General features: G+C 38.4%; 1 protein-coding gene across 1 annotated transcript in view; it reads right to left on the minus strand.

Annotated features, from left to right (window-relative positions):
- Positions 1–697: 697 nt before the first annotated feature.
- Positions 698–12,599, minus strand: part of LPGAT1 (lysophosphatidylglycerol acyltransferase 1) — a 95,496-nt gene continuing 83,594 nt past the window's right edge. The window contains exons 7-8 of the mRNA XM_011938460.1: positions 8,215–8,321; positions 698–7,284 (exon numbers count right to left, since the gene is read on the minus strand). Of these exons, the coding sequence (XP_011793850.1) occupies positions 7,133–7,284; positions 8,215–8,321 (259 nt within the window). The 3' untranslated portion in view covers positions 698–7,132. The remainder of the gene's footprint in view (positions 7,285–8,214; positions 8,322–12,599) is intronic.

The following is a 12,599-nucleotide window of genomic DNA, read 5'->3' on the forward strand; positions in this document are numbered from 1 at the left end:
GTATCAAGGATGTGTGTACCTTGATTTTGTGGACAGCAGCCTCTGGTCTTCCTTTTGTCTTCTAACACTCCTGGCTTCCTCTTCCTAGCACTCCAAGTTCTTCTGATCTCTCCACTTCTAGGTACCTATTTGCGTTTCCCTCAAATGTCCACCAGCTGGTCCTGATACAGTGTCCACTGGTAAGAAACTGAAGGTAAGACCCCTTTCAGGGAGTTTTTCCATCAAAAATGAAACAAAGGAATAAAGATGCAACCACTGATATTTTAAGGGAAGTATCCTAGTGCCAGGTTTTTTCAATGACACCACACAGACAGCTGCTACAATCAAAGAATGGCTGAGTGTTCTCTTGCCTCGGGTAAGTGAACAGTGAGAACTTTACCATCTCCATCTCCAGTACTCCCACACCCAAAAGGCAAAAAGTATTCCAGAGTGGGGCACTAAAATCTTTCCAGGGAAAAACTCAGAAATGAGCTCTGTGATATGCTCCCTGCTCACCAGTAGAAAACATTGTTCCAGTTTCTTCCTTTGTACCTACTAGAGTGCTTTTCTGATTATGAAAGGGGCCCATCTCATTTCCAGCGGTTAGCCAACCCTCCTCCCACGTTCCATGTGTGTGCCTGTTTCTATGTGATCTGAACTGTTGAGACTTGGTTTATGTTACTCAAGCCTCTAAGAGTTAAGAACAAGGTTACCCAGATCCTGAGAGGTAAAAATTTATTGATTTCTATCATATCAGCATGTTATGATATGGTCACGCCTGCTCATACAGCTGACTTCTTAGAGCCAAAAGAGAAATTTTTTCCTTTTAAAAATACAGTTGTTCAGCAGGAAAAAACATTTTAAAAACAAGCATTTTCGTATTAAGTGGAAATTAAAAACAATGGCTTCCCCTCCCCCCCGCCAACTCATGAGGAATAGGGCTGGTCAGCAATAGATCTCTGAGTGCCTCCAATTTGTTTTCAGGCCTCTGTCCCCAATCTGTTCCTTGTCTTCCACAGAAAGTAGTTCCAGGGGAAAAAGAAATTAGAATCTCACCAAAACAGCAGCCTAAATACAGATAGAAAAATAAGAGGTAGACACAACTGTAACGATTTAACTCATTTGGTAGATTGTGCAAGATATTTTAATATTTAAAATTTTCAGTGGGATCAAATAAGGTCTACAAATACCTAAACAATTGATGTTTGAAATGCTAACATCTTAGAGATGCCTATACCACAGTTTACTTAGCTTTGAGAAATGAAAGTATAAAGCCGACTTTAGAAATATGCAAGCTTCCCATGTATTTCAGTAAACGTTTTCTTTCTATCACATTCTTCAAAATCAAAAGTTCGCTGTGTAGGACTGACATTAATGCTTTTCCTACCCTTTAAAGCCCTTGCCAGGGTCAGTGATAGGAATTTCCTGAGTTCAGCAAGTACATTAACTATGAGAAGTTTATTCAACACTAATAGTTAAGAAAAAAAGGATGGGGCAGTGGTGTGCTGGATACAGCCCCTACTGGCTCCCAAGAGCCAATGGTTACATTTTAGAATTTTGCCTGCAGTTGTTAAGCATTGGTTATTAAAATTGAATCATATAAATTTAGAACTAATGTTAAAGCTAAAAGTGGTTTCGGCTTAATAAGTCTAATACATACTATGGTAAGAAACAGTTTTAACAGTAGAGCACATATCAGATTGAATGACAATAAATTCATTGGGAAATGAGTTAGATTAGGACAGTCTGCCGTTTTTCAAATCATGGTTGAAATACAATCAATCACAGGTTGATTGTAGGAGTTCAGCAAAAAGCAATTAAGCATCCTTTTAAAAAAGCATTTTAGTTCTTTCCTGAGCAACTAAGTATACTGTGAGAATCAATTGGCTATATGGGATTTACAATAAAGTATTTATATCTTATTATTTGTTAATTGTGTTATATGTTCTTGCTATCAGCAAAATTTATAACAAACATGTATAGCTGAATACATAATTTTTTCCCAGAAGAGTGGACTGCTAAACATTTACCAGCACACCACTGGATTGGGAGAATGGGGAGAAAGGGGGAAATATTTTTAAACCAAAGAAGGAAGTCTGATGTTTTTTCATTTGGTTTTTCAGTTTGCTTGCAGCATCCAACTGCCACAGTGAGCTTTAAGTACCTGCCTGCAGATGTTAATGCCCAAATAGCTCTGGTAAAACACACATGCCCCCTCCCCACTACTAAGAATTAAAAGCACTTTACTTGAAAAAAAATCAACTTTATTTTTTCTAGGTTTAAAAAAAATAGAACCAGCTATTAGTTTTTGTTGAGAAAATGCTTCTTTTGGTGTTCACATCTAAACTTCTGAAAAGGTGATCTGGTTACTAAAATCACCCCAAATGCATTCATAAACCAGATCCACGTGTGACCAGCCCTTTACAAAAATTAATTACAGTTGCCACAGCCTTTACATTCATTCTTATCACACATTACAACATGCAGATAACACAAACAAAGGTCAACAAGCTGAAGTAAACATTACAGCATCAGGAAAATGAAAACCCATCTGTATAAAATAAATACAATTTTGTAATAATTGTAAAGAAAATGAAAGCACTTAATAAAAATAATGGCAGTTGAATGTATAACTGTCTCATCACCCAATCATAAAATAAGTTACTGTAAAATGCATAGACTCCTTACATGTAAAGAATGTGTGCATCACAGTCATGTGTTCAACAGTTTTACACAATAAAAATAAAGCCATTCAAGATATGTGTGCATACTTTGCAACTAGAATACACTTAAAAAACGTTTGCTCTTTAAACTGTCTTAAAAAAATATTAAATGTAAAAACCCTCAGATGGAAATTTTGCAGAAAAACCCATATTTTATCTTCCATATGGCTACAGTCACCCTTCCCCAACAGTTCGGCACCCTCAGCTTATTCCCAGGGTCCAGTTCCTAATTGTTGGGGAGTGGTGCAAAATGATTACAATAAAGCACCAACCAATGACTGCTCCAGAGAATACCCAGCCCTTCTGTGATCTGGAAATCTCTAACTTAGATGGTTTTGGTCCCAAACACATTAGTCTCTACCCTTCCTGCTGCCCACTGCTGCTTTTGACTTTGTTCTTCATGTTAACAGATATAAGGCTCATAGCACTGCAGAGCAAAAAACCTAACAAACCATTTTTATCCATCCTCTGTGGACCAGAGCTGAACACACTCATAATGGTAACTCTGGAGTGAAGTCCTGTGTAATGACTTCAAAAAAAAAAACAAAAAAAACAATTAACTCTTCCTACTCAGTAGTGCAAATAAAACATTTTCTTTTCAAATATAAAAATAATCCAAGAAGACTATCCATGATTAAAGGCTACTCTGTATGATTAACCAGGTCCAACTAGTTCAGAAGAGTCTTTAGGGAAGTGATTGTCAAAAAACACTCAGACAAATCCACAAGAAGTGAGCAACATGAGCAAAGAATGAAGAGGCATTCTTAACATGAATCCAAGATAGCAACGCTAGAATAATGTTCCCAGGTTTACATTTGGTGATTTCAGATTTCATTTTCATAAAAAGGCTTGAGAACAATGCCAATACTGTCAACTATTGACTATTCAGGGATGCTTTTCTAACCCATAGATTATTCAGGCTTCTGTATTTACTCTTCCTGATAGCTGTTTGTCTTTCCATATAATTTCACTACTCATTAACACAGTCATAAATATATAGGCAAAAAACCCCTAAGACACAACTTAAACCATTTAATTAGTAAGCATTCCTAGAAAAAAAATAAGTCTGATGAGAATAAGAATTCAAGCTCCTAAATAAAAGTAATTTTTGATTTACCTATCATTTATTACCAGATTATCTATCCAGAAATTAATTAATCTAGTAATCCTTCCTTTACAGTGGAAAGTTAAGGATTGGCTGTAATATTTAAGACTAATATGACTGACAGATCTGAACTCACAGCTATCTTCTTTTTCAATATACTTTTGGAATCCTCAATGAATTTATTTGCTTACCCAACACATTATTTTCCATTCTGTAATTTTTCTTTACCTTCCGTTACTTATAGGTCTCTCTGCCATTTAAGTATAGTTCACCACCAATAATTGTTTCTGAAGTTAAGGGTGACCTGCTGGCTTGGTCACTTTTGTAGTGACTGGACCTGCCTGTGGTCATGCAGATCTCCATCATTGTAACTCATCAATACCAAGATTCCAGTAATGGATTCTCAACCTTGTCTGCCGTGGGAATCTAGGCAGTCTAGCCAAGACCAAGAAGAGCTGAGCTTCTACAAGCTACTGATATAAAACTGGCATAGTTTTATTTTCTTTCCTCTTGACAAAGTATATACACTTTAAACGTCCTTTCATCTCCCTTCACAAAGTACAAATCAGGAATTTTTCTTCAGTTTTGTACAGTGGCATATTGCTGCTTCCCCAAATTGCCATATAAGAACACTGATTCTCTCTTTACCTTCTCTAGTGCAAGCAGAAGAACTCCAGTTACTGATAAGGAAAGCACTACAAATGCTTTCAAACATATTTTGCAAACAGAAGAGAGAGAACATGTTAAATAATCAAAGAGGGATAGGGCACATCAAATACACATCTATTTACAACTCACAGAAATATTTTCAAAAATTAACTCACATATCTATTGGTATTTGCCATCCTGGAGACTGTGAAAATGATACTGCACTTGAAAAGTAAAGCATCTTACAGGATAGTTTAATGTGTACAGTATATTTAACAATATCATGTTCCTTTGGAGCACAGTGATGTCAAAAGTGGCCCTCAGCCACATTTATGTATGCATGTTCGCATTTATTTTTGGATAGGAGAACTGGTCACTCTACCCTGTGGCTTGCTGTAGCAATGAGGAAAGGGTCTGTCAGCTAGGACTGTGCACGCTGTATTTGACAGTGAGCAACTTCTCCCCCAGATGGTTGACTAATCCCTCAAGTGAACAATTTCATTTCATCCAGTAATTTAGTGGTGCTTGCTGGGCCTCAAACAGAAGCATCATTAAGCTTCTATTGGGCTTTCTGTCATCATCCATACCTCTAAATTGAGATTGGTTTCACTTACTCACTGTCACTGTAGAACACATAATGAAATGCTTAGATTTAAAAAAAATTGCATTTTATAACAACCAGTCCCCAAACCAAACACATTAACACTGTCTTCTGCATTTTACCAGTGGTAGTATAATATTCAGTGAGGTATTTCAGTTAATGCATCATTCTCTTTCACATACGCACTGAGCTATCCTAAATATGAAGCTGCTCTGGGCTTTTATTTGGTGTCGCCTTACCTTTCCCACATAACTGGGGAAAACTCATATCTTCTCTGTTTTTTTGGTTTATTTTAAAATAGAAAACATTAACTTTTTTTGTTTTATAGCCTACTTCTCAAAATTGTTATTTGTGTGATTAGTGACAACGGGGGAATCTACAACGCTCATATCACAGTAAACTATCACTGACTTACTAGGATCTTAATAGTCTTACAATCCCAAACAAAAACCCTCCTCATCTCACTGATGCAGTACCAGCACTTTTAGAGAAGGGTGTGGTTCTCTTATGAGGTAAATTGTACAAACATAGCAACATATTCCTAAAAAATGTTTTCTAGAAATAGAAACTTGACTTTACCCTCTTCAAAAAGCAACTGGAGGCTGGGCGCGGTGGCTCATGCCTCTAATCCTAGCATTTTGGTAGGCCGGGGCAGGTGGATCACCTGAGGTCAGGAGTTCGAGGCCAGCCTGGCCAACACGGTGAAACCCCGTCTCTACTAAAAGTTCAAAAATTAGCAGGGCACGATGGTGGGTGTCTGTAGTCCCAGCCACTTGGGAGGCTGAGGCAGGAGAATTGCTCGAACCCGGGAGGCAGAGACTGCAGTGAGCTGAGATCACGCCACTGCACTACAGCCTGGGCGACAGAGTAAGACTGTCTTAAAAAAAAAAAAAAAAAAAGAAAAAGCAACTGGAAGAGATTGGGGGAGCTTTTTGTGCTGGTCTCTTTCCTAATTACACTCACCCTGACAGGGGCAGCTCCTTGATGTGATGATTCAACAGACCACTGTCTGCACAGGTCCTCGGGGTGCCATAGGAGAACCTGTCACCATTATAAGCCACTAGCTCTTATTTTTCTATAAACTAGCCTATTTCCCCTTAAATTGATCATTTAAATGTTCTATATTAATTTGTTTCAACCATCCCCAAATGCATTTAGTGCCAATGTCAAATTGGAAAAAATAAAGCCTCTGAGCTGCAACAGAGGCATCACGTCAGGGTGGTGTCCAAGGCAGGATGGTGCTGGAGAGCATCGGCAGGCAAATAAACACACAGAGACAAGACAGTTCTCGAGAATCTCACACACTACTATGCTCCCATTTGTTTTCAGGCTGTATTACTAATTCTTTGCTATATCTGCATCTCAAAAAAGTGCATTTTGTAAAATTATCAATTTATGATATGCCTCTGATACAAAATGAGAAATCAGATAAGGAAAAGCACGAGTGCATGTAAACACAGTGTTGGATCGAGCTAGCCTTTGTAAAGAAAACATCCAGTACCAGAAGGGGTCCAGTGGACACTGCTTTTCCCCCACGGAGAATGCCAACAATGTACCTCAGTTAGCTGTTGAAGACTGGAGTTTGTTACTGCAAATGACAGGGAAAAAGTTCTTCGTGAGGTGCCAATCAGCTCCCCTCAAGGTTACTGAGTTGGTGGAAATGTGGGCGTTCTAGAGTACTGCCCTAATACAGACTACAGGTAAGAGGGATGAATATAACTTTCTGAGTTTCAACTAAATTGTCAAGTGTAACTGGTGGCAACAGAATTTCTCTCAGATAGTCTTCTAGGATGATTTTATGATTTCCTCTTCTCCAAATGTGATGTTTGCTTAAATATGTGATAGAGTGTATCTTTTTAAAACATGTTCTTAAAATATATTAGCAGGTCATTATATTACTAATCCTCATTTTAGTAGAGTTTTAAAATATCCCAAAGGGGGATAAATATTAATCCATCCATTGAATTTCTTTTGCTTTTTTTTTAAATATATTCTGATTTGCACATGTAAAATAATGCACACTTTTGAAAGAAAGTCTCAACTCCTATGGTGACCTTGACAAGTCCACGTCAATTCCTAAAACAGGCAATGGTAAAAATACTGAATGATGTTGTACCACATATAGCCTGACAAAAATGCAAAAGACTGTATGAGAAATATCCACATGTTGCTGAGGGTCATCTCCCTGGAAACAGCTTCCTTATGGCCCTTGGAAGGTGGAAAAGCTCCTAAAAGACAAGATAGAAATATTAGCTTGTTTTACTCTGTGGTGGTAGGTCTCCTGGAATAAAAGTTGAAAATTAGCTTAACTAGAGTTGTACATGTGTGTGTTAAAGCACCTTCAGTGACCTTCCAGGGCCCCAGAGGAGAGATTTTACTTGAAATACAATTTCCGTACTACCTAGCCCCTTCTTGCCTCTGAGCCTTTGCTTTTTCTCTGCCTGTAATGCTCTCCTCCTCCACTTAGTGAATAGCTGGCTCATGTGCATCCTTTCCATATCAGAAAAAATACTCCCCTTCCCCCTCTTCCCATCTCTGTTTATTTCCTTCCTGGAACTTTTCCCAATTGGTCATGATCCTGATTCTCTTTCTTTCTGCAGACGTATTTGCCATGTCTCCCACTGGAATATAATCTGCATGAGAACAGGCACTCTAGCTGCCTTGTCTCTGCTGGATCCCCAGAGATTCCCACAGTGGTCAGGACCCAGGATTATGTGAGATTGACATGAAATAATTTTTGAAATAGCATACTTTATGCTGATTCCTCTATTTACAAATTGTTTTTTGTCAAAAAAGTAGTTGTATAACACTGACATTATTTTCAAAAGGCATTATGCTTTATGAAATATATCTTAATAATAAAAGAAATACAAAGTAAACAGATGTTTTTAAATTCGTTTCTGGAAAGGAATGCTAGATCACTTCATAGAGCAATATTACCTAAGGTCATCATGATAACACTCTTCAGCATTTCAAACAGTCTTTGTCCTTACTGATAATCCCCAGGGTAAGCTGATTCATGAGGGGATTTGCTTCTCACAAGCAATTTACGGAGTGCATTTTCAAGTTTCAAGATCTAATATGCAAACAGCTTTCTTTAAAAGAGGCTTCCATTATTGTTGCTATAATTTAACAACTATTTAAAGGTTACTGTGTACCTGTTTCATAAAAATGTGATAAGAGGTCTTCTTTTTCAACAAACCGTTGATAGAGCCAAGTGGTAAGGTCATCAGTTTCCAGGGGTACATCTTTAATTGGAAAGATCCTTTTAAGGGTTAGAAGAAAAGAACAAAAACTACTTTAATTCAGAAGTCAAAATTATTCAGAACCACAACTTATGATGAAAAGCTGAATAAAATTGTGTTATCATCTTTTGCTTTAACAAGGGTTGGTTTCTTCAGCTTTTCAGGTATCTTGGTTATTAAAAATTATTGATTATACAACAGAGTTCATTTATGCATTCACTCAAACATTTACTAGCCTACTGTGTTAGGTCCAGTGTTAGATGCTGAAAACATACTATTAAATTATCTTATATCTATGAATAACTACAGAGAATAACTGTCTTCCCATGTTTGTGGCTTTAAGTAGAAATGGTATTTAGAACAGATGAAGTTTTAAAATGCAGTTAAATCAGGATGTTCAGTCATTTAGTTAAATGTCAGGCAATGTTCTTTTGGTGGGAAAGTCTGAGAAGCACAGAGACTCTGCCCAAATTGGTAATATTAGTAGTATCAGAGATATTGCTTTCATGAATAGGGGTAACTTTTACTGGTTGGGAGTGGCTACTGGAACACTATTCTCAAGATCTGAGACCATGTCCTGACTCACCAGGAAACACTATTGTGATTCGTGATACCCATGGACTGAGAGGGGACAGGCAGCATGAGGACTATGTATTTGCTGACCTTGAAAAATAGTTTTATTTTTTGTTTTCCAATTTAGTAGGGGATTTTATTTTGTCCCCTTTATCAAAGGTATAAAGGCACACAGTTTAAAAAGTCAGCAAAAAACATATTTGTATGAAAAATGGGAGTCCTGTCCCTCTTCCCTTCATTTCTGCCCTCCCTAGAATTGATTATCACCTCTTTTAGCTGATTATCTTGGTATTTACCACCATGCTTCTTCTGTTTTAGGCCTTCTCTACTGACTTCCCACGATGGAAGATGAGGATGAAGTTCTTTCCTCTTCCTATTCCCATAACATAATGCACATTCTTCCCATCTTCCCAATACAGTTGTAGAGTAATTTCAGTTAGCTCCATATTGGGCATTTATATTAATATGATCATGTAAATATATTCATTGCTAAGCCACGGAGTAAATCATGGCACTTTTCCTGTCTTTACCAATTTTTTATTTTCCCTGGATTGAGCAATTATGTATCACTTTTCATTTTGCTTAATTTTCCATGTACATGCAACAAATTCAACCACAAGCTCTCAGGCAATTGTCTATAATCAATGCTCTAAATCAGGTCTATAAGTTTTTTTTAAAGGGCCAAACAGAAAATATTCTACGCTTTGCAGGAATGAAAATAAATAAAACTTAAAAGCTATTGGAACCCCTAAAACACTTTAAATCTTGAGAGAGATGTGACCCTGATCTGAGTCACGTAGCATGTAGTTGCACCTTCTGCTTCTTTTTTTTTTTTTTTGAGACGGAGTCTTGGTCCGTCGCCGGGGCTGGAGTGCAGTGGCCAGATCTCAGCTCACTGCAAGCTCCGCCTCCCGGGTTCACGCCATTCTCCTGCCTCAGCCTCCCGAGTAGCTGGGACTACAGGCGCCCGCCACCTCGCCCGGCTAGATATTTTTTTGTATTTTTTAGTAGAGACGGGGTTTCACCGTGTTAGCCAGGATGGTCTCGATCTCCTGACCTCGTGATCCGCCTGTCTCGGCCTCCCAAAGTGCTGGGATTACAGGCTTGAGCCACCGCGCCCGGCTACTTCTGCTTCTTATAGATTAATTCTCCTCATTGTTCTTGTTCTGTAAATGACTAGGAGACACCAAAGATCAGACTTCCTGCCCTTCTAATCCCTGACCTTTGTTATAGATTAACCACCTCCTTTATTGTCCTGTACCTAACTCAGACCAGATGGTACAAAAGACCTCATGATGGTGACACCTTCGGTGTGGAATGCTAAATATACCTTTCCGGAAAGAAAAAGACCACCTTGCCCAATCAGATCACTGTAACTATGCATTAAACCTTATGTAGAAAGGTGTTGAAATTTTGTTAAGCTTCCCTAAACCTTGTCTATATAAACAACCCCAAACTTCTACACTTTGGAATACTGACTTCCAATTTTTGGAATCTATGCTTCCTGGGTGGCTGTCCTCAAGCTTTGTGCTCTAATAATCTCTACATTTGACATATTTCCTGAATCTTATTTAAAGTTGACACAAGCTATACTATCTCTGTCACAACTACTCAATTCTGTCTTTGTAGTATGAAAGCAGCCAGAGACAATGTATAAACAATACACAGTAACTGTGTTCAAATAAAATTTTATTTAAAAAACAGGCAGCGGGCAGGCAGACCTGTGGTCTAAATCCTTCTCCTAAGCAATCCCCTTGCATCAGACATCCTTTCAATTTCACCTTCCTAAAGAAATTTCACCCAGATGCTGCCTGTAGTCTCACATTAGGAGGTCCCTTCACCATTGTCCTGGTGAGTCCCTGCACTCCTAAATCGAACAGAATGTTAACTATACCTCATGTCTTTCTCTTTCACTGATTACTTTTGATGAGGACATCCTTTAGCAGTTTCTTGAGAAAGAGCACTTGAAATCTTGGATGTCTGTCAATGTCTTTTTTCTGTTCTCAAACTTGGTTGATAGTTTGGTTAGATACAGGATTCAAGGTTAAAAATCACTTTCTTCCATCTCTTATCTTTCTGACCTCCTTTCTGGGAGATTTCTTATTTAACTTCTAAATGTTTTATGGCATTTTAATTTCCTTTATTGTATTTTATTTTTATTTTGTTTTGCTTTTTATAAATTAATAAATTGCTCACACTCAGGTCTTTTTAATTTTTAAGAGCTCTTATTGTTCAGAGTGTTTCTTTTTTATAGTATGCTATTATTGTTTTATTGTTACAATATCTTATGCTTATAATAAGTTTTTAAAATTATAATGGAAATTTTTAAACATTTGCAAGAGGACAGAAAAAGGTTAATGAACCCCCATGTACTATTAGGAATTCTAGAAGCAGACCTTGCCCTGTGTAGTCTGGTCCTCCATGTCACCTTCTTGTGTTTGCTTTAGTCTTTATCTTTCAAGAGTTCAGGTCTGTTAGATTATTAGTTATCTGACATTCTTCGTTGTTCCATCACATTTACAGATACGGGACTGAACGGCTGATTAAAAGCTCTCAGTTTATGAGTGGAGTCTGTTGCCTGTTTACCCTCACTCAGTATTATCTTCGCCGGACCAATTAAATTGGTCTCTTCTCTTAAACTCACCCGCTTCCCCAGAGAAAGATCCTCTGATTTCCTGCTTAGAGAGTGAAGGCCCAATTGCTAGCTTTCCAGTGACCAGTGAAATAAGAGGGCTGGGAATCTTAGCACTCAGCACACTGACATCACTTCACCATGCTGTTTTCATTATGGGACCTCTGCCTCAGTTGTATCTGTTGTTCCTCAGTCCACAGAGCCCCTATTTCCCTCTCCAGTGTAAACCTCCAATGTTTGCCAGGGTAGGGAAAAATAATTTCCCAGCTGTGGGATATAGGGTAGGGGTTGGGGTATCTGCGTTCTTCTTAAACAGATTTCAACCAGTCTTCCCAAGTTTAGTAATGCTTTCAACCTCGTTTCCACAGGTGCTGATGCTGCCAGACTTTTGGAAGTTCTATGGTACAAGGTTGGCTTATGGCTTTCCCACAGCTGGCTTGGGGTTCTGTTATGTTATTTACTGCTCGTTCTTTTTTCCAACTTCCCAACTTTTGCTGCCATTGTCTTTCAGGGTGTTCTCATCCTTGTGGGTTTACACCTTTAAAAACCCATTTAGTGTAATTTTATGGGGGTTTTAGGAGAGCAGGAAGTAGACACGAGTCCAATCTACTATGTCTTCTGAAAAGTTCACCTGTTATTTCTGAAAGATCTAAGATGATTTGCTATCTTTGGCCAGGGCCTACCACTTGTCATTCTTAAAGGGACCTCCATTGCTATTTTGGGTTTAGGCAAAATGAATGCTGGTTACTTACTAAGGGTTTGAAAATTATAATGCTGCATACCATCATAAAAACATTTCAGGCCAGGCGTGGCAGCTCACGTCTGTAATCCCAGCACTTTGGGAGGCCGAGGCAGGTGGATCACAAGGTCTGGAGTTCAAGACCAGCCTGGCCAAGATGGTGAAACCCTGTCTCTACTAAAAATACAAAAATTAGCTGGGCATGGCAGGCACCTGTAATCCCAGCTACTTGGGAGGCTGAGGCAGGAGAATTGCTCGAACCCGGGAGGCAGAGACTGCAGTGAGCTGAGATCACGCCACTGCACTACAGCCTGGGCGACAGAGTAAGACTGTCTTAAAAAAAAAAAAAAAAAA

This window comes from Colobus angolensis, unplaced genomic scaffold (genome assembly GCF_000951035.1).
Source record: "Colobus angolensis palliatus isolate OR3802 unplaced genomic scaffold, Cang.pa_1.0 Scaffold100, whole genome shotgun sequence".
NCBI classification, from domain to species: Eukaryota; Metazoa; Chordata; class Mammalia; order Primates; family Cercopithecidae; genus Colobus; species Colobus angolensis.